General features: G+C 42.0%; 1 protein-coding gene across 4 annotated transcripts in view; it reads left to right on the forward strand.

Moving 5' to 3' along the window:
• The window catches only part of RUNX3 (RUNX family transcription factor 3), a gene marked incomplete at its 3' end in the record, with an annotated part of 232507 nt that overhangs the window by 196927 nt on the left and 13065 nt on the right, over window positions 1–22515 (forward strand). For all 4 annotated transcript variants that reach the window (XM_081335173.1, XM_081335175.1, XM_081335174.1 and 1 more), the window contains one exon: window positions 13214–13375. In XM_081335173.1, coding sequence (XP_081191299.1) covers window positions 13214–13375 — 162 coding nt within the window. The remainder of the gene's footprint in view (window positions 1–13213; window positions 13376–22515) is intronic.

Below are 22515 nucleotides of genomic sequence, written 5' to 3' on the forward strand. Positions count from 1 at the left end.
TTCAAAGAGATAACAGGCAACCTCTGTAGCCAACTGAACTCAGAATGTATTTATAAGTCTTATGTGCCATAGAATCCACTTTGGGAAAAGAAGCAAAGGGTTCTGAACTTGTACCAACTCAGACAATATCTCTTCCCAGTCTTGCCAGGAATTCATTCCATCCTATGTCCTCCAGATCTTCTAAAATGAAAACTTGGGAAATTGAAATAGGAACCTGTCTACACAATGCACTTTCAGTCCTACCTCAAACATTTGCCTGTATTAGTTGATTGATTAGGTGTCATCAAGATATTGTTGACTCTCAGTGACCACATAAATAGATTTTTTTTCCCATGACAATGTGTTCTAACCTGGTCCTTCAGGTTCCAAGGGGACACTTATCACCACTGAAACTCCGTCCATCCACCTTGCTTGCTGGTTGTCCTCTTCTTCTTTTCTTCCAACAGTAGAGAGCTAGGTCTTCATGTAATGTATTCAAAGGAGGATAATTTCAGCCTGCTCATTTGGGCTTTGAGTAAGAACTCTGGTTGGTTGGCTTGATGATCCATTTGTTGGTTTTCTTGACCGTCCATGTTATCCTTAGGAGTTTTCTCCAACACCATTCTCTAACCTGGTGCTCTTTAAATCTGTTGTGCTTATAGTCATTTTGGTGTATCGATTACAACCCTGAGACCATGAGTTCTAGTCCTCTTTTAAGTACAACATCTACTTGGGTGACTTTGGGCCAATCACTTATTCTCAGCCCAACCCACCTCAAGCAATTCTTGTAAGAATACACATTGCTTTATATAAAATAGAAGTGGAATATAAATGTAACAAACAGATAAATAAACAAACAAACAGAACCACCCAGAATTGCCAGTCAGCGTGATCATTGGCTGGTTGGAAACGCTGCAGGTACCTCAGTACTTGCACCCAGATGCCCAACTGGAGAAGGCTGTTCTTTCTTTGAAACTTGAGTTTCGAAACAATTTTCCAAGTCCCAAAAAGGACAAAACTGACTTAGAATCAGGCCTTTTTTTTCTGACCAAGGCTCACATTTAGTCTGAGTGTTACACCAGAGTTTGGAGGCCAAAAACAAAATGCGGTTTGATTTACCTTTAAAATATATTATAAATATATATTTGTAGTTCAAGGTTGAACTGTGGGGTCCTTGGTGATGTCTGAGTTTGGTTGTTTTCTTGCAGATGTTTTGCTACCCAAACTAGGTAATTGCCCAGAGTTGCTTGACAATGAGATGGGCACCAAATAAATAAATAAACAGGTAGGAGAAAGGGGAACGGCATACAGGTAGATGAGCAATTTCCACAAAAAGAAGAGACAGGGGAGGAAAAGCAAAAAGAGCAGATCATATTTAGGAAACTAGATTCTATTTAAAGTAGGGAAGGGAACGTGAATTGCAATAAATGTTTAACAATAAATGTTTAAAATCCACATTGATTCCCCTTCATGTATTATTCCTTTCTCACTGCCTTAGCCAGAGCCCTTTGAAGCATTTTAATTAATTCGTCATTAGGGAATGATTCCATGGAATAAATTGCACACTATTAATTTGATGCCCTGAAGACATAGGTGTCAATAATTCCCAGAATCCCCCAACTGTGTTGGCTAGAGAAATCTGGGAACTGCATCCCAATATCAGGTAGGCGAAGCTAATTCAAAAATTCTTTCCCCTTTTTTGTTTGTTTAAGGGAGTGATGTCATTTATAGCTTAATGAACAAATGTAATCATGAGTGCTTAGGCCTCTTTAATGCTTTTTTGTTTCAAAGGAAGTAGCTTTGTTAATTTGTTATTGCCAAAACAACAAAGAACCCCTGGAATAGCTTATAAATTATAGTGATCTTATGACACTGTCAACCAACTCATCTTCAGCCTTCCAGATCCTCAGCTCCCAGAATCCCACAACCAGGATGGCCTTTGCTAAAAAATCTGGAAAAGTAATGGCAGCATCTGTAGGGCACCCAGACCTAGGAAAGCTGTTTTAAAGAAGAGCATGTTTATTATTGCACAATAAGGTCTCAGACTGTAGACTGTTTCATAAGATGCATGGTGTTAGCTGGAAACCATTATCACTGCCTGCTCCTCCTGAAATTTCATTTTCTTCTGTCTTCTTTTATTATTCTACTCCATCCAAGGAGGTGCAGATAATTCTTTTTTCTCAGAAGGGTACTAAGGGCTTGGAGAAAAATTAAGCTCCTGACTGATTTATAAATTTAATTTCTATTTATATATATATATATATATCTTTACTCCTTAATTTCAGGCTAGCTTAGAACAAATTCAGAATGATGCAGCATAATCAGAACATGGTGTGAAATGACAGCAGAGCATTAGCAGTCCTCGTGACATGTAAAATATCAAAGGAAATTCTAAAATCTCATATAATTGATGGGAACCAGTTCTGGCCTCCCAAGCAAAGCCTTGTTGTCTCTATGAATAGCTTGACTTGCAAGGCTAACCCCTAGAGGTTTTTTTGACAAGGAGTGAACCCCAGCTTTTTTGACAGATTTGCGTAGGGAGCTGCTACTCCAAGTAACCCTCTGGGATCTTGGTTGGAGAAATCTAGAAGACCTATAGATGGCAACAGAAAGATATAGGTAACTTTTGGCTGTAATCTAGTAGTCATTCAGACTTTTGCAGCCCAGATCATGTAGCCCTACTTAAAAGCTAGTTACAATCAGCAGATGAAAAATTGGCAGACCCACAAATGAATCCTTCCTTCCTTCCTTCCTTCCTTCCTTCCTTCCTTCCTTCCTTCCTTCCTTCCTTCCTTCCTTCCTTCCTTCCTTCCTTCCTTCCTTCCCTCCCTCCCTTCCTCTCTCTCTCTCTCTTTCTTTCTCTCCCTCCCTCCCTCCCTCCTATCCATCCATCCATTCATCCATCCATCCATCCATCCATCCATCCTATGGAGCAGGCCTCGATCAAATATGGTAATATCACTCTTGGATCAGCCTAATCCAGGGGTCTATTTGGAAAAATGGCAGAAACATTGTCCTACCTCAAGAGTGATTGTCCTACGGATATCTGTATACTGGTTTACTCAGCAGCCTGCATAATTAACCATGATGGCTGGGATATTGGAATATTGGAAGCCCAGTCACATCTGGATGGCTCTTAGTGTCCCACAACTGTTTTACATGCATCACTCATCGTCACCCTCAAGAGCCTACCATGCAAGAAAAAAAAGAAACACATAGCACAGAAGAAGCTCTTAGTGGGTCAGCTGCTCCAGTGAGTAGCTTCTCCCTCCCTGTGGGAAATTATCCCTGGATCAAAACTTATCTTTGTCTATCACATCTTCCATAGATTGCAGCTGTTATAATTAGTCTTACAGTGCCATCTGCAGGCTTTCTCCCACTCTGTTTCTCAGCTTCATTGCTGCAGGGATTTGTCAGCCCCAAGCAACTGTCATGGCTCCATCCCTGTTACTTTCCCAGCCTTTAAACACACAGAGATCTATTTGTGTTCTTCCAAATTCATGCCCCACAATGGAACCGACATCAACAGACTTCCAATTAAGGCTTCCGTGCAATCTGTGTAGAACGCCTTGCTGCAGACCACTCTTTTTTTTTTTAGCTTGGAACTCTCTAGAGGTGACGTGATTATATATTCCAGAATGCCCAGCCAGTGTTCCTGGACCTGTCATCCCAGCACATGTGGAAAGCAAACCTCTAGCTATAGCGTTCAGAACATAATTGAGTTCTGCTGGAGGGAAGGTGTAATCCTCAACTCTGGAAGAATCTCAATATGGCGTAATGGCGTGTGGGAACAACCTTGGGAGAAAGGAGGAGGAGTCACAGACTAACCAAGAGTTAGATAAGGGACAACTGAGATTGCAGAAGAAATGGGGTCACGGCAAACGCCTCAGAAGGGACCCTCCGTAGAGTACAAAGGTGAAGGGGGACAGGGGTACTTGCAAGATTCTGTTAATGCAAACTTAGATAGATCTAGAACTCCAGGGTGTGTTCTTGTGTAGATTACCTCAAAGAGCTAGCAATGGCTAAAGAGCACCAGACTGAGGAAGGTTTCAAACATGGCAATTTTAAGATGTGTGGACTTCAACCCCTCCCCAGAAATCCCCAGCCAGCATGTTTGAAAAACACTGCTCTGAAGTGAAGGCTTGTCCTCTTTTGGACAGTTGGAGGTGAAGAAATTACCTGAAGTGTTCTCACTGTTCCCTTTGATCAAAACTGGGTTTCCAAAGAGGTGGCTGTAGCAGAATGGCTGTTGTTAGGCTTGATGTAAACTGTATGTTTCCTTAGCCCTCTGAAAAGGGAGTGAGAAATCCAGAGCTAGAAGATTAATCCATAGTAAACAAATGCAGATTTTTGCCCTTTGCTAAACCTAAATTGTTTTGCTTCTCCCCACTCATCTTTTAAAGTCTAGTTTGATGTTTTTATCTAATCTGGCCCTCTTCCATGATTGCACCTGAGTAGTTCCTTCAACTTGCTCCATCTTTCTTTCTGGGAAAGCTCTTCCAACTTCCCTAGTAATATTTCCCAGAAATGAACACAGAACAGAGATTTTATGATAACCCAAGAGAAGTTCTCATCTAACCGAAGCACTTAGTATATATATACTATATATATGGGGAAAATAAAATGCTGCGGAGTGCAGATGTTCTAGATCAGTGGTCCCAACCTTTTGGGTGCCCGGCAACAGTTCTGTGGAGGGCAGTTTTTCTGTGGACTAGCTTTCACATGCGGCCTGGCTCTTGTGTGTGTTCAGATGGGGCTTCACTCGCAACCTGCTTCCTGGCAGGTTGTGGAACTGTGCCAATCCGTGGCCTGGGTGTTGGAGATCCTTGTTCTAAATGGCCAGCTAACCAAATATTTTCTAAGTGTTTTTCAAACTTGGTAACTTTAAGTTGTGTGGACTTCAACTCCTAGAAATCTTCAGCCAGCATGTTTGTTTGTTTGGCTTGGACAACAGTTTTCAGTGCCTTTTGAAATACTTTGTCCTCTTTAGATTCCCCCACCACACACACACACACACACACCTAAATAGGGAATTACACTTCTTCAAACCTCAGGGATTTCTGTAATTTATTTATACACTTAACTCTAATGTATTCATGTTTGCGCATTCTTTCCTCTGTCTGTCTGTCTGCTTGCTTAATACATGCATATTTTCTGCATGGCAAAACTCTACTGCAAAATTAGAAAAAGAGCAGATTTCTGTGCACAGATGCATTCCAGTTTGCTTATTGATTTGCAAGAGGTAAAACTGGGTATAAACTGTATAAAATTCAGATAGCTCCCTCACCGCTGAGAGAATCCAGTTTCTTCAAGCTGTAGCTGGTGCCAAGCTGAGATGCCAAGTGATTATGACTGAGGCTACACTTGTAGTTTCAGCAACTGTAGGCTGTCCCAGTGTAAAGTTCCACATGAAAGCCTGATCATATCCACAGATCTAGCCACTGTTCAAGACATAAACTGGTTGAACATCTGGTTGTTTCCAGCAAGTAGACACTTCTTTCTTTTACTGCAGGACAGGAGTGACTAACAAGACCAGTGCAACCCATTCCAAACCACTTCAGGCCTCAGCATGTAGCAGTCAGAAGTTCCCATTATCCCTATGTAAAATCAGGAATAATCTGCAGAAAGCAACTGAAGTGAAACAAGAAGCTAACCAGTATTCCAAGAACTATTGGCCTTATCTGTTAAATCCACGTACATGCCACAGTGCTTCATTTTGATAGTATCTTTTCTCATGGCATACTTACTTGTGATCCTCCCAGTAAGAGTGGGCATGATGTATTGTCCCCTTTGCATTGTGTGATCACAACTGTACCAAAGCAGTGGAAGGTGGTGGTTGATACATGCATGTCAGGTAATTAAGTCAACCCAACTCTTTTAAACCTAATCTTACAGTGCACTTGCACCATGTAATCTGCTTTCAAATATCAATCAAGACAATTTCCTCCTGGGAGCCACAAATCTCAGATTCCAAAAGCACTAGGATTGTTTTTCTTTTTCTTGGAATAGAAAGAACCAATTGTCAGCTTCCGTCAGCATTTTGTTATACTATTTATTTCCTGCTAAGATACAAATGTTCAGCAAGCCCTAATGAAAAACTATGCCAGAAAAGAAAAGAAATAGATATGATTTTTCCCTGGACAGTGAAGATGGCATAATGGCATAGGCCCATGTACTATAAGAGGGAATAAATTATTTTATTACTCAACTAGGTAACATCATCAGTGCCACACTGATGATGTTACCTACTTGGGTAATAAAACATCTGCAAGAAAACAACCAGTCTCAGAGAGTACCAGGGACCCCACAGTTCAATCCTGAGGTAGAAATATTCTCTTCTATTGGAGAAGAAACTATCACACACTTTGACAGCCATGGGATTGTTTATGGAGGACATACCACTCCTGGCAAATAGATGGGGAAAAAATGGAGGTAGTGACAGATTTTATTTTCCTGGGCTCCAAGATCACTGCAGATGGGGACTGCAGCCAAGAAATTAAAAGACGCTTGCTCCTGGGGAGGAAAGCCATGGCAAATCTAGACAGCACACTAAAAAGCAGAGACATCACCCTGTCAACAAAAGTGCATATAGTCAAGGCCATGGTCTTCCTAGCTGCAATGTATGGCTGTGAAAGTTGGACCATAAGGAAGGCTGAACGGCAAAGAATTGAGGCCTTTGAATTACGGTGCTGGAGAAGACTCCTGCGAGTCCCTTGGACTGCAAGGTGATCAAACCGGTCAGTCCTAGAGGAGATCAGCCCTGACTGCTCTTTAGAAGGCCAGATCCTGAAGCTAAGACTCAAATACTTTGGCCACCTAATGAGAAGGAAGGACTCACTGGAGAAGAGCCTAATGCTGGGAAAGGTTGAGGGCAAGGGAAGAAGGGGACGAGAGAGAATGAGGTGGCTGGATGGAGTCACTGAAGCAATAGTCGTGATCTTAAATGGACTCCAGAAGATGGTAGAGGACAGGAAGGCCTGGAGGAACGTTGTCCATAGGGTCGCGATGGGTCGGACACGACTTCACAACTAACAACAACAACACTCTGTGAGACAGTTGGGGGAGAACTTTGTTCACTTACATTTGCTTACACTTACATTATGTCTTTTAAGCAACATATGTAAATACCTCAATATTCAAATAAATATGAGAATGAGGCCAAATCAGACCTTGAGATTTGCAAAAAATGAAGAATTTCCCCCCCACTCCCAAAACAGAGGTATTGAAGGCATGGCTTTTTTGAAACTTGCACCTCAGGCATTTTCAGATGAGATTGAGGAAGATCCCGCGTCATCCTGGCAAAGGAGAAGGGGCAGCGCTCTGCATTCCAGCCACCAAACAGCCATTGCGCTTGGCTCTTGGATATCTGATCTCACTGGGGGAGCTGTCCCATGACTGGGGAAAAAAGAGAGCCAGCATCGTGGGAACTGCCCTCCATAAAAGTCTTGTTGTAAATATGACGCATCTCGTTTCTTGAACTCCAGCCAATCCATTACAAAACACGAACAGAGGATAATGATGTTAATTTTTGATGCTTGTCCCAGTCATCACATGAGAAAAACCATTTTTTCCTCTCCCACCCCCTCATTAGCTAAATACTATTGCTTCCTTTTTCTTTGAAGAGTAAATACGAACCTTTGAGCAATATTTGCAAGACTTGAGAAGTTGTAACTTCCTTCTTTCCTTCCTTCCTTCCTTCCTTCCTTCCTTCCTTCCTTCCTTCCTTCCTTCCTTCCTTCCTTCCATCTCAGAAAGCAGAAGGATCTTAAAGAAATGATTTGGTGTACAGAAACCAATTTCCATTTTCAAATGGTATGAATAGGCCTACATCCAACATGTGGATAATGAGATCTCTGTGGTGGACATGTTCCATGTGAGGAGACAGTGTGTCTTCTACATTTTACATTCCTTTGGAACTGCACACAAATGCCCGTGCTAAAAAGCCATCTTTTTCCAGCAGCTATCAGCCAAATGCTGCAGAGTGGATCAGCTGCTCAATTTACAATTGCAATAAAGTTCTCCTTTCTCTCAATCCTTCCCAAACCAAACAAATTATGTATCCCATATGATTTGGGTGAACAAGAAAGCCTAAGGGGAGGGGTTTTTTTTTGTTCAGGACCTCCAAACACTTTGTGTGCTACAAGGAGAGTTTAAATAGAGGCAGGCATGGAGTATTTAAAGGCACAAGTATAGCCAAGGAAATTAGACCTCTTGGGAAACAGGACAAAAAATAAAATAAAAGAATACCCTGTTATTGATGGGGTGGACAATTCTTTCTGATGGAGCTGCATTTTTTCTAAAAGCAGAAAAATTGTAGGGAAGAGATAAATTGATGAAGTTCTCAACCATCATACTGTATTTCTTCCTTGCTTTAACTGGAAGGAGGGGAATGAAAGAGAAGGAAGGAAGGAAGGAAGGAAGGAAGGAAGGAAGGAAGGAAGGAAGGAAGGAAGGAAGGAAGGAAGGAAGGAAGGAAGGAAGGATCCTTCAGCCAGTCCTAAAACAACCACCGGAGAAGCAAATAATATATTAGAGGTACAAAATGTTTGCTATAGATTAAATACAGATGCAGCTAAAGAAATTAATTTCCTCCATTCATTTGCCATATTAATGAATCTGGATAAGCTGATTGTGGTAACAAGAAGCAGATCCCCCTGCAGCCTCTCTCTTCTGAAGAAACTTTACAATATTAACTCCTCTCCACCCCCCACCCCCCAGTATCTATGATGTTGATAGCTAAGTCTTTTGATCAGTTTGTCACTATGAAATTCCTTAGGCCCCTTTTTCCCCCTCCTCCTCCTCCCCCCCTTCCCTTCCCCTTCTCAGCATAGACTATTTATCTGGAGGAGGCAAAGCTTCCTGAATGCTAGAGAAGCGGCTTCTTGAATTATTTTGATCAATAAAAAGCTTTTGTCAGACCTCAATATCATAGGACATTGAGAAATTATATGGCTCAGTGGGTTAGGACGCTGAGCTTGTCAATCAGAAGGTCGGCAGTTTGGCGGGTCAAATCCCGAGTGCCGCGTAACAGAGTGAGCGCCTGTTACTCATCCCAGCTTCTGCCAACCTAGCAGTTCGAAAGCACGTAAAAATGCAAGTAGAAAAATAGGGACCACTCCGGTGGGAAGGTAACAGCGTTCCGTGCGCCTCTGGCGTCTAGTCATGCCGGCCACATGACCACAGAGACGTCCTCGGACAAGCGCTGGCTCTTCGGCTTTGAAATGGAGATGAGCACTGGCCTAGAGTTGGAAACGAGTAGCACGCCTGTGCGGGGGAACCTTTACCTTTAAAATATACATATATATATATATATATATATATATATATATATATATATATATATATATATATATATATATATACGTGTGTGTGTGTGTAATACTTGACTTATTAACGCAGTTGGCACAATTGAAGGTTGTTAAGTGAGTCACACACAATTTGATGACCTTTTTTCACCATGGTTGTTGAGCAATTTGCTGCAGTTGTTAATTAAATCATGAAGTTATTAAGCAAATCCAGCTGTCCCCTCCCCCCTTGGTTTTGCTTGTCAGAAGCCAGTTGGGAAGATTGTCAACGCTGATCACATGGCCCTGGAATGCTGCAACCATCGTAAATACATGCTGGTTTTCAAGCGCCCAAATTTTGTCCACATGACTGTGAGGATGCTGTGAAGGTCATAAGTGTGAGGATCGGTTATAAGACACTTTTTCAGTTCCATTGTGACTTTGATTGGTCAATAAATGAATGATTACCAGTCAAGGACCGTGACTGTTTGAAGTTACAATGCTGCTGACAAAAGTTACTTAGGACCATTTTTCACACTTACAACTGTTGCAGTGATTAACAGTGGCAAGCAAGGTCGTAAAATGCAGCAAAACTCACTTAACAAATGTCTCGCTTAGTAAGAGAAATTTTGGGCTCAATTGTGGTCGTAAGTCAAGGACCACTTTACTAGTAGGTCAGGCTACTCAGCCTGATTTAAAGACTAGCTGAAAATGTGCAGGCAGTAATATTACTACAAACTCTTCCATATATTATCCAGCCCAGGGTCAGGGAGAAAAACTAAGAAAAGAGAAATGAAATGGAAATGAAGAAATGATGCAGCCCTTCGGAGCACAACATACCTTCCAGCCTGCAGCTAAGATGCAGACCAGTGCGATTTTCACACACCTCATTGTGCTTCAGATATCTTTGGGGCATCCGATCCAAAGCTTTGCACAATCCTCTAAGAAAATTGTGTTCTGCTCGGCTGCAGTGGGTTGGCAACTCATTCTGAGGTTTCATTAAAAACAGAGCAAGAGGCTCAGGGCACACCATGATACACCATATATTACCTGATATTTTGTTTTATGGTCCCACTCAGCTGGAAAAGAGAGGAAAAGGGGGAATACGGAGTTTTTGCAAAGAAATTATCTTGCTGGGTTCTGGGGAGGGGTGGGTGTCCCCCTAGTCCTTTCCCATTTTATGGAGCAAGGATGTGGGGAAAATAGAATCGGGGGTCGATTCGTCATTGCTCTCGTTAGCCCCTGGACACCAGGCAACCTTTGTAATCTAAGATGGATCTCCAGGAGATTGAACAATGTACAGTAGATCAGGATCTGCTTCCCCCTCCTCTTGTTGAAAGGTATCTTTCCAGCATCAGATGTTGCATTCTCCGTGTCTCCACATTGCCCCAAAGGACCAGCATGTTTTTTATTACGGCTTGCCGTATCAGATTCATATCCATCCTTCCAGATGGAAAACATTTCAGCCATTTGATGTCGTAGCGATACAGATCTTCTTAAGGGGACGTTGGGGTAAGGGGAGCCAACATGCTGGCCTTGTGTTGTTGGAGGGGGGAAGAATCTGAAAATACTGCCTGTCTTCCTTCGGAACTCCGCTGGTGGCTGCCAAGGGAAGAAATTCAGTAGCTTCTTGCCTGTTTTAGCCAGAAGAGTTTCTTTGCTGACTGTTCTGCCTTCTTCGAACAGACAGGAGGTAGAATGGCTTATACAGAATAACAGAGTTGGACGGTCTATGGAGATTCTAAGTCATCCAGTCATGGTTGTCCCAAAGGTGCTTTTCCAAGAAGCTTCTTAGCTACTGCTAAGCTTGTAAGCCGCCCTGAGTCTTCGGAGAAGGGTGGGATATAAATGGAATTAAAATAAAAATAAATAAATGAGAAGTGAAACGTCTTCAAGGAAAAACAAAGAAAGTCCAGTTGCCTTTTGAAAAGAAAAATTCTCCTTAATTCTAGGTTCTCTCCTTCAGTAAGTTTCATCCATATACGTATAATGGTGCCCATAACTTTGAGCTTAAAGACCAAAAGGAAGTTTTTGAAGCAAAAACAAAGTCAAAGTCACAGAATGACGGGCAGTTTAAAAATAGAACTTGGAAGAAGGAACTTGGCTTTTTGTAGGGAAACTTAAAAGCCAAAAACAAATAGCTCATATAAAGAGGCTCAGAGTTGCTACAGGTAGTGCTCAACTTACAATCACAATTAAGCCCAAAATTTCAACTGCTAAGCAAGGCAATTTTTAGACGAGTTTTGCCACATTTTCGACCTGTTTTGCCACAGTTGTTAAGCAAATCACTGCAGTTGTTAAGTGAATTATGAGGTCGTTAAGCAAGTCTGGTTTACCCCATTGACTTTGCTTGTCAGAAGCCAGCTGGGAAGGTTGCAAATGGTGATCACGTGATCCCAGCATAGTTCAGCAACTGTCATAAATACATGCCAGTTGCCAAGTGCCTGAATTTTTATCATGGGGACTATAGGGATGCTGCAATGGTTGTAAGTGTGAAAACCAGCCATAAGTCACTTTTTCATTGCTGTTGTAACTTAGGTCACTAAATGAATGTTGTAAGTAAAGGGCTAGCTGTAAATACTGTACAACAAGAATAAAGACATAAAAAAATTAACTGAAGAGAATGCATGCAAATATTTATTCCTTGTGAGCTGGATGTCAATGCTGCTAACATTGAATGTTATTGCAAAAAGCTGCAAACTCCATCCTGCAGTTTCTCCCCAAACAACAACCCTGTGAGTAGGCTGGATTGAGAAAGAATGGCTGGTCCAGGATCTCCCAGTAAACTTCCAGAGATAAGGTGGGCTTTGTCATGGATCTCCCCAGTCTAAAGCCTTAGCCACAATATCAGAACGGCCCTGGAGATTAATTCTGTTACACAATGTTGATTGGGCTGCCTAGACTGCAGCGGCTGTTTTGCAAGGATTTCTCTCTGAGGGAATTCCCCTCACCACAAATACATGGCCGAGGGCCAAATGGGACTTTTTTTGCCACATGTCTTTGGTTTGGGACACTTCCAGGGACAGCGTTCACAAGCTGCATCTTGCAATGGATACAGGTATCGCGTGCCATAAGGGAAGCAAAACTAGAACTTGGTTGAAGTTATGAAAGTCATTCAACAAGTAGCTCAGTGGTGTTGAACCAGCAAGATGCCTCCAGGAGGCTAGGCCCTCCGTTTCTTGCACCCTATGAAGGGCCATGGTGTGGTATCATGGTTAGAGAGTTGGAAGCAGATTGCAAAAACCTGAGTTCAAATCCACACCCACCTATTAAACTTTCAGTTGGTGATTGTACTAGACAAGAGAGTACAGGTAGTCGTTGATTTAAAACCATTTGCTTAGCAGTTTATTATAAAAAAAAGATGTTGAGACTTTGGAAAAAGTGCAAAGAAGTGCAACTAAGATGATCAAGGTCCTGGAGACAAAAACGGTTGCAGCATTTGGATTTGGCTAGTCTGGAGAATAGAATAGAGTAGGGGTGACAATAACAGTATTCCAATATTTAAGGGGCTGCCACAAAGAAGATGGGGTCAAATTATTCTCCAAAGCACCACAAGGCAGGACAATAAACAATGGATGGAAAAACAATCAAGGAGAGAAACAACCTGGAATTAAGGAGAAACTTCCTAGCAGTGAGGACAATTAACCAATGGAACAGCTTGCCTTCAGAAGTGGTAGGCGCCTTCCCAGTTGGCTTCCAACAAGCAAGGTCAATGGGGGAAGCCAGATTCGCTTAAGAACTGTATGATTCGCTTAACGACTTCGGTGATTTGCTTAACAACTGTAAAATAGGGCAAAACTCACTTAACAACTGCCTTGCGTAGCAATGGAAATTTTGGGCTCAGTTGCGGTCATTGGTTGAGGACTACCTCCATGCATCTTTTCTGGAGTTCTCTGAGCTGACCCTGAATATGTTTTCTGACTTATTCCCTTCTCCCCTGCTTTTTTCAGGGCACAGGCAGAAATTGGAAGAACAAACGAAATTCCAAGATCGTTATGGAGACCTGGAAAGGCTTCGGCACTCTATGAGGGTCACTCCGACGACAGCCAATTCTCGGGGGTCCCTGGCTGCCCCAGGGCACTTTGGTACACAAGCTCAGAGCCAGATTCAAGGTAAGAGTTTTGGTTACTTAGGAGGTATCCACAGAGTATAGTTAAAAAAACTCAAAATGGCTGTGACAGTGCGATCAAAGTTCTGCCTATATTTTCATTTGCATTATGTAAAAAAAAATCAGGTTGAGTCCCAATTACATCACTGTGGTCACCATTTTGATTTTGGGGGTCTTTGGTGCTCTCTGAGCTTGGCAGGTGTTCTTGCAGACAAACTAGGTAACATCAATGGTTCACCTGTTGCCTACTTGGATAATGAAACATCAGCAAGAAAAGCTCAGAGAGCAGCAAAACCCCTCACGGTTCAACTCTGAGCTGCAAATATTCTTCTCTCTCCGTATTTTGATTTTTATTGAACCATAGTTTATGGACTTCCCTACTTCTTTAGTAACCAAGAGCAACATTTGTAGTAAAACCTTGGCCAAACAATAGTTTAAACCAAACTCTTATTTGAATAGCATCCAAATGCAGCAGTTTGGCGGGTCGAATCCCGAGTGCCGCGTAACAGAGTGAGCGCCTGTTACGCGTCCCAGCTTCTGCCAACCTAGCAGTTCGAAAGCACGTAAAAATGCAAGTAGAAAAATAGGGACCACTCCGGTGGGAAGGTAACAGCATTCCGTGCGCCTTTGGCGTCTAGTCATGCCGGCCACATGACCATGGAGACGTCCTCGGACAAGCGTTGGCTCTTCGGCTTTGAAACGGAGATGAGCCCCGGCCCCTAGAGTCGGAAACGACTAGCACACATGTGCGGGGGAACCTTTACCTTTACCTTTATATCTATGTGCATTGCTGGGCAGCATTTGTTCCCTCTGATGTGGCACAGCACGCGGCTTGATATGAAGGCTGGCGAATTCTGGGAGTTGAAGTCCACAAATTTTGAAAATGCCAAGATTGAGAAACACTGCTTTAAAGTAGGTCGTCCTCATTTAGCTACCAGAACTGGGAGTGGCCATTCACTCGTCAAGCAAGCAGTAGCTAAATGAAACCACCATTTTGCTTCAGCTTTACAGACGTCGAAAGGTAGGAAATGAGAGGACTATCAGATGCAAGAAGTCAGAAGCCAGGATAGAGTTGAACAGTACTTTAAGTTTATTTCATGCTACCTATTCAGAAAAATCTGATCTACTGATTCTGTACTACAAAATTGGCGACAGATAAGAATCAATGGACTTTGGGGGGGAGGGGACTGCACTTATGTCTCTTATGGAGCATCAAGGAGAGATCCAGCCTAGAACTAAGGAGAAATTTCATGACAGTTAGAACAATTAATCAGTGGAATGACTTGCCTATTGACATTGCACCAACACTGGAGGTTTTGAAGAAAAGATTTGTCTGAATTGGTATAGGATCTCCTGCTTGAGCAGGGGATTTGACTAGAAGACCTCCAAGGTCCCTTCCAAGTCTGTTATTCTGAATCAGATGCCAAACTGATAATGTATTTGACTCCACCCTCTAGTTCAGCATGGTCATCTCCTACAGGATTGGTTGCAAATTTACTTTTTCATCACAGGTGTGAGTGCAAACAGTCACTGTATGAGGCAGTCATAAAAGAAGCATTATCTATAACAATAAATGATTAAGGTCAAAAATGTGCAGAAGATAGAGGAAGAAGCTATATTTTAAGTTAAAGTAATAGTAGTAGTAGCAGTAGCAGTAGCAATAATAATAATAATAATAATAATAATAATAATAATAATAATAATAATAATAATAATAATAATAATAATAATAATAATAATAATAATAATAATTTTTAAAAAAAGTTGGAAGGGACCTTGGAAGTCATCTAGTCAAATCCCCTGCTCAAGCAGGAGATCCTATACCAATTCAGACAAATGTTTTCTTCAAAACCTCCAGGAAACCCTGTCCAGTCTCTTCTTAAAAACTTCCAGTGTTGTAGCATTCACAGCTTCTGGAGGCAGGTTGTTCCACTGGTTAATTGTTCTAACTGTCAGGAAGTGTTTGTTAAGTTTGAAAAGTTTATGCTAGCATGGATCCAAATATGCTCCTTTACTCTGCATTCTCCTTCTCTTCTCTCCTTCTCATTATCCTTTTGTCTCCCTCCACAGTTATCTATTTGGGTAGCACACCTTGCCAGATGCAAGGATACGTCAAAGTTGCAATGAATGAAAAGCCCAACCGGATCCATTGTTGGATTTTTGTGGGTCATTTGTGGGGTGTCCTCTGTCAAGATATGTGCAATGGAGGGGAACCTCAGCATTCAGGATCCATTTAGCAGAATGAGCTGGATCGCTCTCAGATGCAGCAGAAATGGCTTATTTCATTTTGAAGAAAGCAGTTATGCTTTGGAAAAATACTAGTAACATTTATACAATAATCAGCAACAGGTTTCAAAAATCATGATTACAATTTCTTTAAACAATAATTCAATCGCATTGGTCTCTGCCTGGGAAGACCGCACAACAATCTTAGTAGCTTTGCCTTTATACTAACCTATCTACAGCTTCATAGAAGAGTAAAATGTGTGTGCGCGTGTGTATGTGTTATCATTTATGAGAGTTAAACATGAGAGGAATCATGTAAAGAGAACAAGTGTTTTAATGGCACCAGGAAAATCTGCAGGGTATGGTCAAAAAAGTCAAGATGATGACCATACCACAATGTGACCAAAGATCCTCTTGTTTTTTTCTATATACTATGCCCACCATTTTGATTTTTTCGATGACACCCTGCAGATAATGGGGCAGGTGCTTCACTTATCTACAGCTCTTTAAAGCAGCTGTATCTTTTCCAGAGACGGATGATGACTGCAGACAATTTGACAAATCAGTGCTACATTGGTGTCCCACATGCTCCAAAGCTTCTGAAGAACTCCTGAGGCATTGGACAAAGTAGCATCTGGATTCAGCTGCATTGATGCAGCCAAAATGGTGATACATAAATGCAATGATGTAATCATGCAAACACCACGATTTTGTCCTTGCAACCAGGAAATCTCAAAGGCATGCACACGTTATATGTTCCCCAACTGCTAATGTCCATAATAACCTATTAAATGACCAATGCCTCTTTGCAGCTTGGAAAACTCCCACTTTAGGGGCACCATCAGCAAAACGTCCATGTTGTACAATGAGGCTTTTCCCCAGGGATATATTTCTTGTTTAAAAGGACAAATGGGTACATTTTTCCTGGCTTCCCCACTGTTCTCCACTGATTCACTTCATCCAAAACTGATTTGCTTTCTCTAAAAGGCAAGCAGGCTCCTACACATGCATTCTTAGCTTCAAAAGTTCCATGCTACGGAACTTCAAAATTTGGTATGTAGGTTTTCTGCAGAATAAGGCATGCTGCAATATGTAGAGAAATGTTTCTCAGCCTTGCCAGCTTGAAGATGTGGGGATTTCAATTCCCAGAATTTCAGAATTCTGGAAGTGGAAGGCCACATACCGTCAAGTTTCCAAGATTGATAAACACTGATGTAGCGATTAAGAGTGGAGATGATCCCCTCCTCCCACAGTAATTAAAGGTTATCATGCAATTACATTGACAATCCTCCACCTGAATACATCTTGCACTGAGCATGTTTTCCTATCTAAATTTAAGGATTAAAGAACCATTCATAAGTTACACTAGGATTCCTCCAATAGACCCTAAACTCTTAGTATTGAGACAGTGTAGTGAAAGACATGCATGTTAAATCACTTGATCACCGACTGCCCAGAGGTGGATTGCCTTTCTATTTAAATCATAGCAGCGTTTTTCCATTTTTACCTTAGTGTGTAGAATGGTCAAAGGAAACATCTTCTTTTCTGGTATTACACTGCCTCTCTTGTTTGGAAGCGGATAGGTGGTCTTCGTGCATTCCTTTCTGCCAAAGTCACTGCCTGGATCTGGCTTTTGCAAAATTCTCTCTTCAACCTCTAAAAGGATTTCCCCCATCTGCTTAATTTGGCAGCTGCAAAAGAGTTTTCCAAAGCAAGCTGGTATTAATGAAGGGAAAGTGACTTTTCTTTTAGGGTCACAGTTCCTCCTTCCAGAGAATGGATGGAGCCTAGATGATCTCCTTGGTTTCATTTCTCCTCTCCTTTGTATTTCTTGTTCAGTAGCCCATTGATGTACACAAGATTTTGAAAGCTGTCTTATTGCTGTAGGAAATACAAAATAAGACCATAAGATCCTCGATGTTTTCGGAGCATGGTTGATTTCTTGCAGGCCTTTCATTTCCTAACCAGGTAACATCTTCAGTGCTATTTTACCCAGTTGGGTAATCACATAAAACTCGTCGTTGGCTAAAGAGATGAAACCAGGGCCTACTTTAAAGCAGAGCAGTAGAGAAACACTTTTCTGTCTTCATTTTTTCCCCCAGTTCTCCTTCCGTGTTGATGCAAAAGAATTTGCACTGAAATTTCTTCCCAAGGAGAAGAGAATTTCAGTGACCTTCTTAAGGGCAGATTGTGTTGCGCTTGCCCTGATGTAATGCTAAGATGGCCAAGAATGAACGCGGAGATCTCATTTCATTGCATACCCATCTCTTGAGTCACCTGCAGCTTCCCATACTTCTGTTCCAACTTACATCAAGAGGTGATGTGAGTTCTTTCAGATTGGGAAACCCTACAGGGAGTCCTCAACTTACGACCACAACTGAGCCCAAATTTTCTGTCATTCAGTGAGACATTCATTCAGCGGGTTTTGCCCCCTTTTACGACCATTCTTGCCTAAGTTGTTAAGTGAATCACTGCAGTTGATAAGCTTTTTTTTACCTGGTTGTTAAATGAATCTGGCTCCCCCATTGACTTTGCTTGTCAGAAGGTCGCAAAAGGGGAATCACATAACCCCAGGACACTGCAACCGCCATAAGCATGAGTCGGTGGTTAAGCATTTTGATCCTGTGACCCTGGGGGATCCTGCAATAGTCATCAGTGTGAAAAACGGTCATAAGTCACTTTTTTTCCGTGCTGTTGTAACTTTGAACGGTCACTAAACGAACTGTTGTAAGTTGAGGACTACCTGTACTGAATGTTGCTATTAGGATGCGGAGGAGAAAGCACCTCCTCCAACAGCAAAGTGGGTTCAGAAGCATAACTGAGAGAAATTTTAAATCAGTTCTCAAAGTTCCTGAGAAAATGGTGGCATTAAAGGAGATTTCTGTTGCGGGGAAAAGAACACAGGGAGTTTTCGCCTAACAACCATTCGCTTAGCATTTAACTATCCAGAGTTACACTGGTACTGGAAAAAGCGACTGGTCCTCGCACTTACAAACATTACAGCATCCCTGTGATCACATGATGGTGATCCGGGTGCTTGGCAACCATCGAGGGTAATTGCATCATCTATTGCGCCCGCGATTGCCAGTTGTGACCTTCCCAACTGGTTTCCAACAAGCAAAGTCAGTGAGGAAGCTGGCAGGAGGTGTCAAGTTGCAATTGCATAGTGTCTTGTTTTACAACCGTGGCAGATTCTCTGAACAATGACAACCAGGACTGCCAGAACTGCTGCCACTAAGTGGGGTGCTTAATGTTCACTTGGCTTAGCAATGGAGTTGTTGGTCCCAACTAGGGTTACTAAGTGGGGCTACGTGTATTGTAAGAAGCTAAGAGGCAGGGACAGCATTTAGCTTAAGAGGCAATGAGAAGGCCAAGAGTCCAACTGTTTTGTTTTGCTTGATAGATTTATATCCTAGCTTTCCTCCAAGCACTTAAATGGCACTCCTAGCACTAATTTGTTTTTTCCTACAACAACAACCTTGTAACGGTGGTTGAGCTGACTCACCTTTCTGTTGAGACTCTGCTGACGATAGGTTTGAATGTAGGCCTTTCCAGCCTTAATCCAGCTACCTTAGCCACTCTGCTCTGCTGCTCTGTTGCTTGGACTAAAACATTCAGATCCATTTTCCAGTCTTACGTTAATTTTCAACTTTACTTTTCTCCCCCAAATCAAATGGCATTCTGCAACCAATGAATAGCCTGAGGCCTCATCCAGCTATTTTTGATTTTCCACGTGTCACGTTTTTTATTCCTTCTAAAAAGACTTTGTGTATTTTTGTGTTTCTGCAATCTTTGAGGTTGTCTCAGACAGATTCCTTCCCCCTTCAACATTGGGTTCTGCTGTTTAACTACAGCAGGCGTGACACTTGAAAACCTGAGCTTGCAAGGGTATTCCTCAGCACGGGAAGTGCACAGATAAATAAATAGAAAGTCAGAGCTAGCCTTAACACCGTATTTCGTATTTCGGTTCAACAGATTTCCTTCCCTCCCACTAATGGAGTTGGGGTTGCCATCCAATCCTGGGAGCAGAAGTGACAGACTGATGGTTTTAACCGCCGGGCCATTCATTGGAAATCTCCACTGGGTTATTGAGAAAAATGTGCAAGTTGTCCTAAGAGTGCTGATTCTTGTTGATTCTTCTTCCATTTCCTTCTTCCCTCCAGGCACAAGGGAAGTTTCACTGCAGTTGGGGAGCCCTGCTGGTAAAGCAGATTTCAAAATGCAATGTTGGTTGGCCTCTTGCAAACTGGCAAAGCTTCCCCTTAATGGCTGTGCATCCTTGTTTTCATCACATGCTTTCCCTGAAAGCATAAGAAAGATGGCCTAGTGTAGGGGGTGTCCAAACTTGGCAACTTTAAGACTTGCCAGCATGGATGGCTGAGGGAATTCCTTGGAGTTGAAGTCCACAAGTCTTAAAGTTGCCAAGCTTGAAGACCTCTGGGCTAAAGGGCAATCCCACTCCAAGCATAACACCAGAAGGGCTATTGGCCTTTCAAGAGTTCCTCTCCACCTTTCAGACCTATAAGCACATCTGGAATTTTGAATGCTGTGGTTGTCAGGATCTGTTCATTTGCAAAAGGGTCACAGGAGCATGAATACTCAGAAAATCAAAAAAATACGGCACCAGGTGGGGATCTAGACTTCACATCTGGCCAACAGATTGAGCAGGCAGGTGGACATACATCAACTGATTACAGGTGCATAGGTCAGTTGATTTCAGGTGCTGAAATCAGATGAGTCACTTTTCTTTCAATTTTACATGCTAGTGCCGATTTACAAAGGTTGGTCTGGGTAGGTACCAGAATTACAAAGTTGGCAGAGACCTTGGAGGTTTTCTAGTCCAACCCCCTGCTCAAGCAGGAGATCCTATACCAGTGATGGTGAACCTTTTAGAGTGCCCAAACTGCAACCCAAAACCCACTTATGTATCGTCGAGTGCTGGGTGGGTGTGGCCCATTGGGTGGGTGTGGCTATGGTGGTAATGGCAGAATGGGTGGGACTAAAAAGTTCAATCAATTCCAACTTTGCATGATTTTTTTCCCCGTGAGAAGTTGAAATTGATTTATTGAACCTTTTTTTTTGCACATGGTGGAGGCCTAAAGCAAAAAGGTTTTATAAAACTCAGCTGAAGGCCTAGGACTGGGGCAACAGCATGCATGCCCACAGAGAGGGCTCTGCGTGCCACCTATGGCATGTGTGCCATAGGTTCGCCCCATGGCCCTATACTATATCAGACAAATGGCTATCCAATCTCTCCGTTAAAAACCTCCAGTGATGGAACACCTACAAACTCTGGAGGCAAGTCGTTCCACTGATCAATTATTCTGTCAGGAAATTTCCCCTTAATTCTAGCTTCATTCTCTCCTTGATTACTTTCCATTCATTGCTTCTTATGCAGGTGCTTTGGAGAATAGCTCCACACCCCACTTCTTTGTGGCAGCCCTTAGATATTGGATCACTGGTAAATTAGTGGATGCCCAATTTATGCAAATCTAAAGCCTCCTCCACCCTTTTGCTCTCCCTTCCTCTCTTTTTTGAATGAAATATACATGCCCATCCTGATCACAACAATTCTTGATGACTGTATGTGTTTACATATGGGGGGAATAGGAGTTCTGAAGTAAGCAGGCATTATTTTAATTATTTCAAATGGGCAGCTTATGAGTCAGGCAATCAAACACAATTTTGGAATATTAACTAAAGTTTAGACTATTTTCAGATGTGTTATTATTGCTGTGATTATTTACAAAGTCTCTACAATGTTCCGAGTGCTGCGTGGATATTAAAAGATCAAGCTAATCCCTGCCCACAGGCTGACAACATAATAGACACAAAACAAAAATTGAAAGAAGCAGAAAAAGGGAAGGCTTTGAAAGACTTGCTGCTTGAGAAAGACGAAAGAGTCTTATCCTGTACAAAGTGTTGTCTGTAATTTTTGTAAACACTTTGATTAAAAGCCATCTTTATTTAAACAACAAGCTGATTAATCAGGTGAAATATTTTTAAATGATTGTGTTTAATCAATTGAAGATTGCATCTGGGGGGGGGAAGTGAGATTTATCCTGGAGGAAGGTTATAGAAAACAGAGAACACAAGGGCTTTGGGAGGGGGAAAAAACAGAAGGAAAAGAAGAGGGGAAGTCAGCATAAACATTTATGTACGGGTGTTAAATCTCTCTCCTGTTTATCTGTCAGTCAGTGTAACTTAGTCCAGAAAAGCAGACAGCAATTTTAGGAATGTATGAATGGCTGGCTCTGATCTGCCTCATTGTCTCATGGATGAATGTTTTGGGGGTTTTGCACAAATATTTCTATCTGAGAAAGGAACGAGGGGAGCTTATAAGGAACATAGGTAATTTCCCTCTTGGAACTAAAGGGGGCTGCTAAAATATTGTCTGTGTTCCTTGATGCCAGTGGGGTTGCTTCTGATTGCTCATGTGTGCAATCCAGTTATGCATCTTGGCTGTTGCTCTAGAACTGCAAAGCATGGAGGTCCATGGCCCAGATAGCCTCTCTGCTATGGTATTTCCAGGTGGCCAATTGTGCATTGCCCAAATGTGTATATTTGAAGATATTGAACGCCAATAATAAAACTTACTGAGAACCTATAATATATAATAAATAATGGAAATTGCACTGATAGTATACCCATAGTAGAGAATATTTGGTGCTCAGGATTGAACTATGAAGTCCTTGGTGCTCTCTGAGCTTGGTAGTTTTCTTGCAGACATATCATTACCAAACTAACTAACATCACCAGTGCACTGATGAAGCTACCTAGTTTGGGTTATGAAATCTCTGCAAGGAAACAACCAAGTTCAGAGAATACCAAGGACCCTGTAGCATAGCCGGTTTAACAATTCCCATAATTCTTTTGGAAGCACCATCATGGGAACTCACGGGTTGGTAGACCATCTCT

The sequence above is a fragment of the Vipera berus genome, assembly GCF_964194415.1.
Source record: "Vipera berus genome assembly, chromosome: 9".
Taxonomy (NCBI): Eukaryota; Metazoa; Chordata; class Lepidosauria; order Squamata; family Viperidae; genus Vipera; species Vipera berus.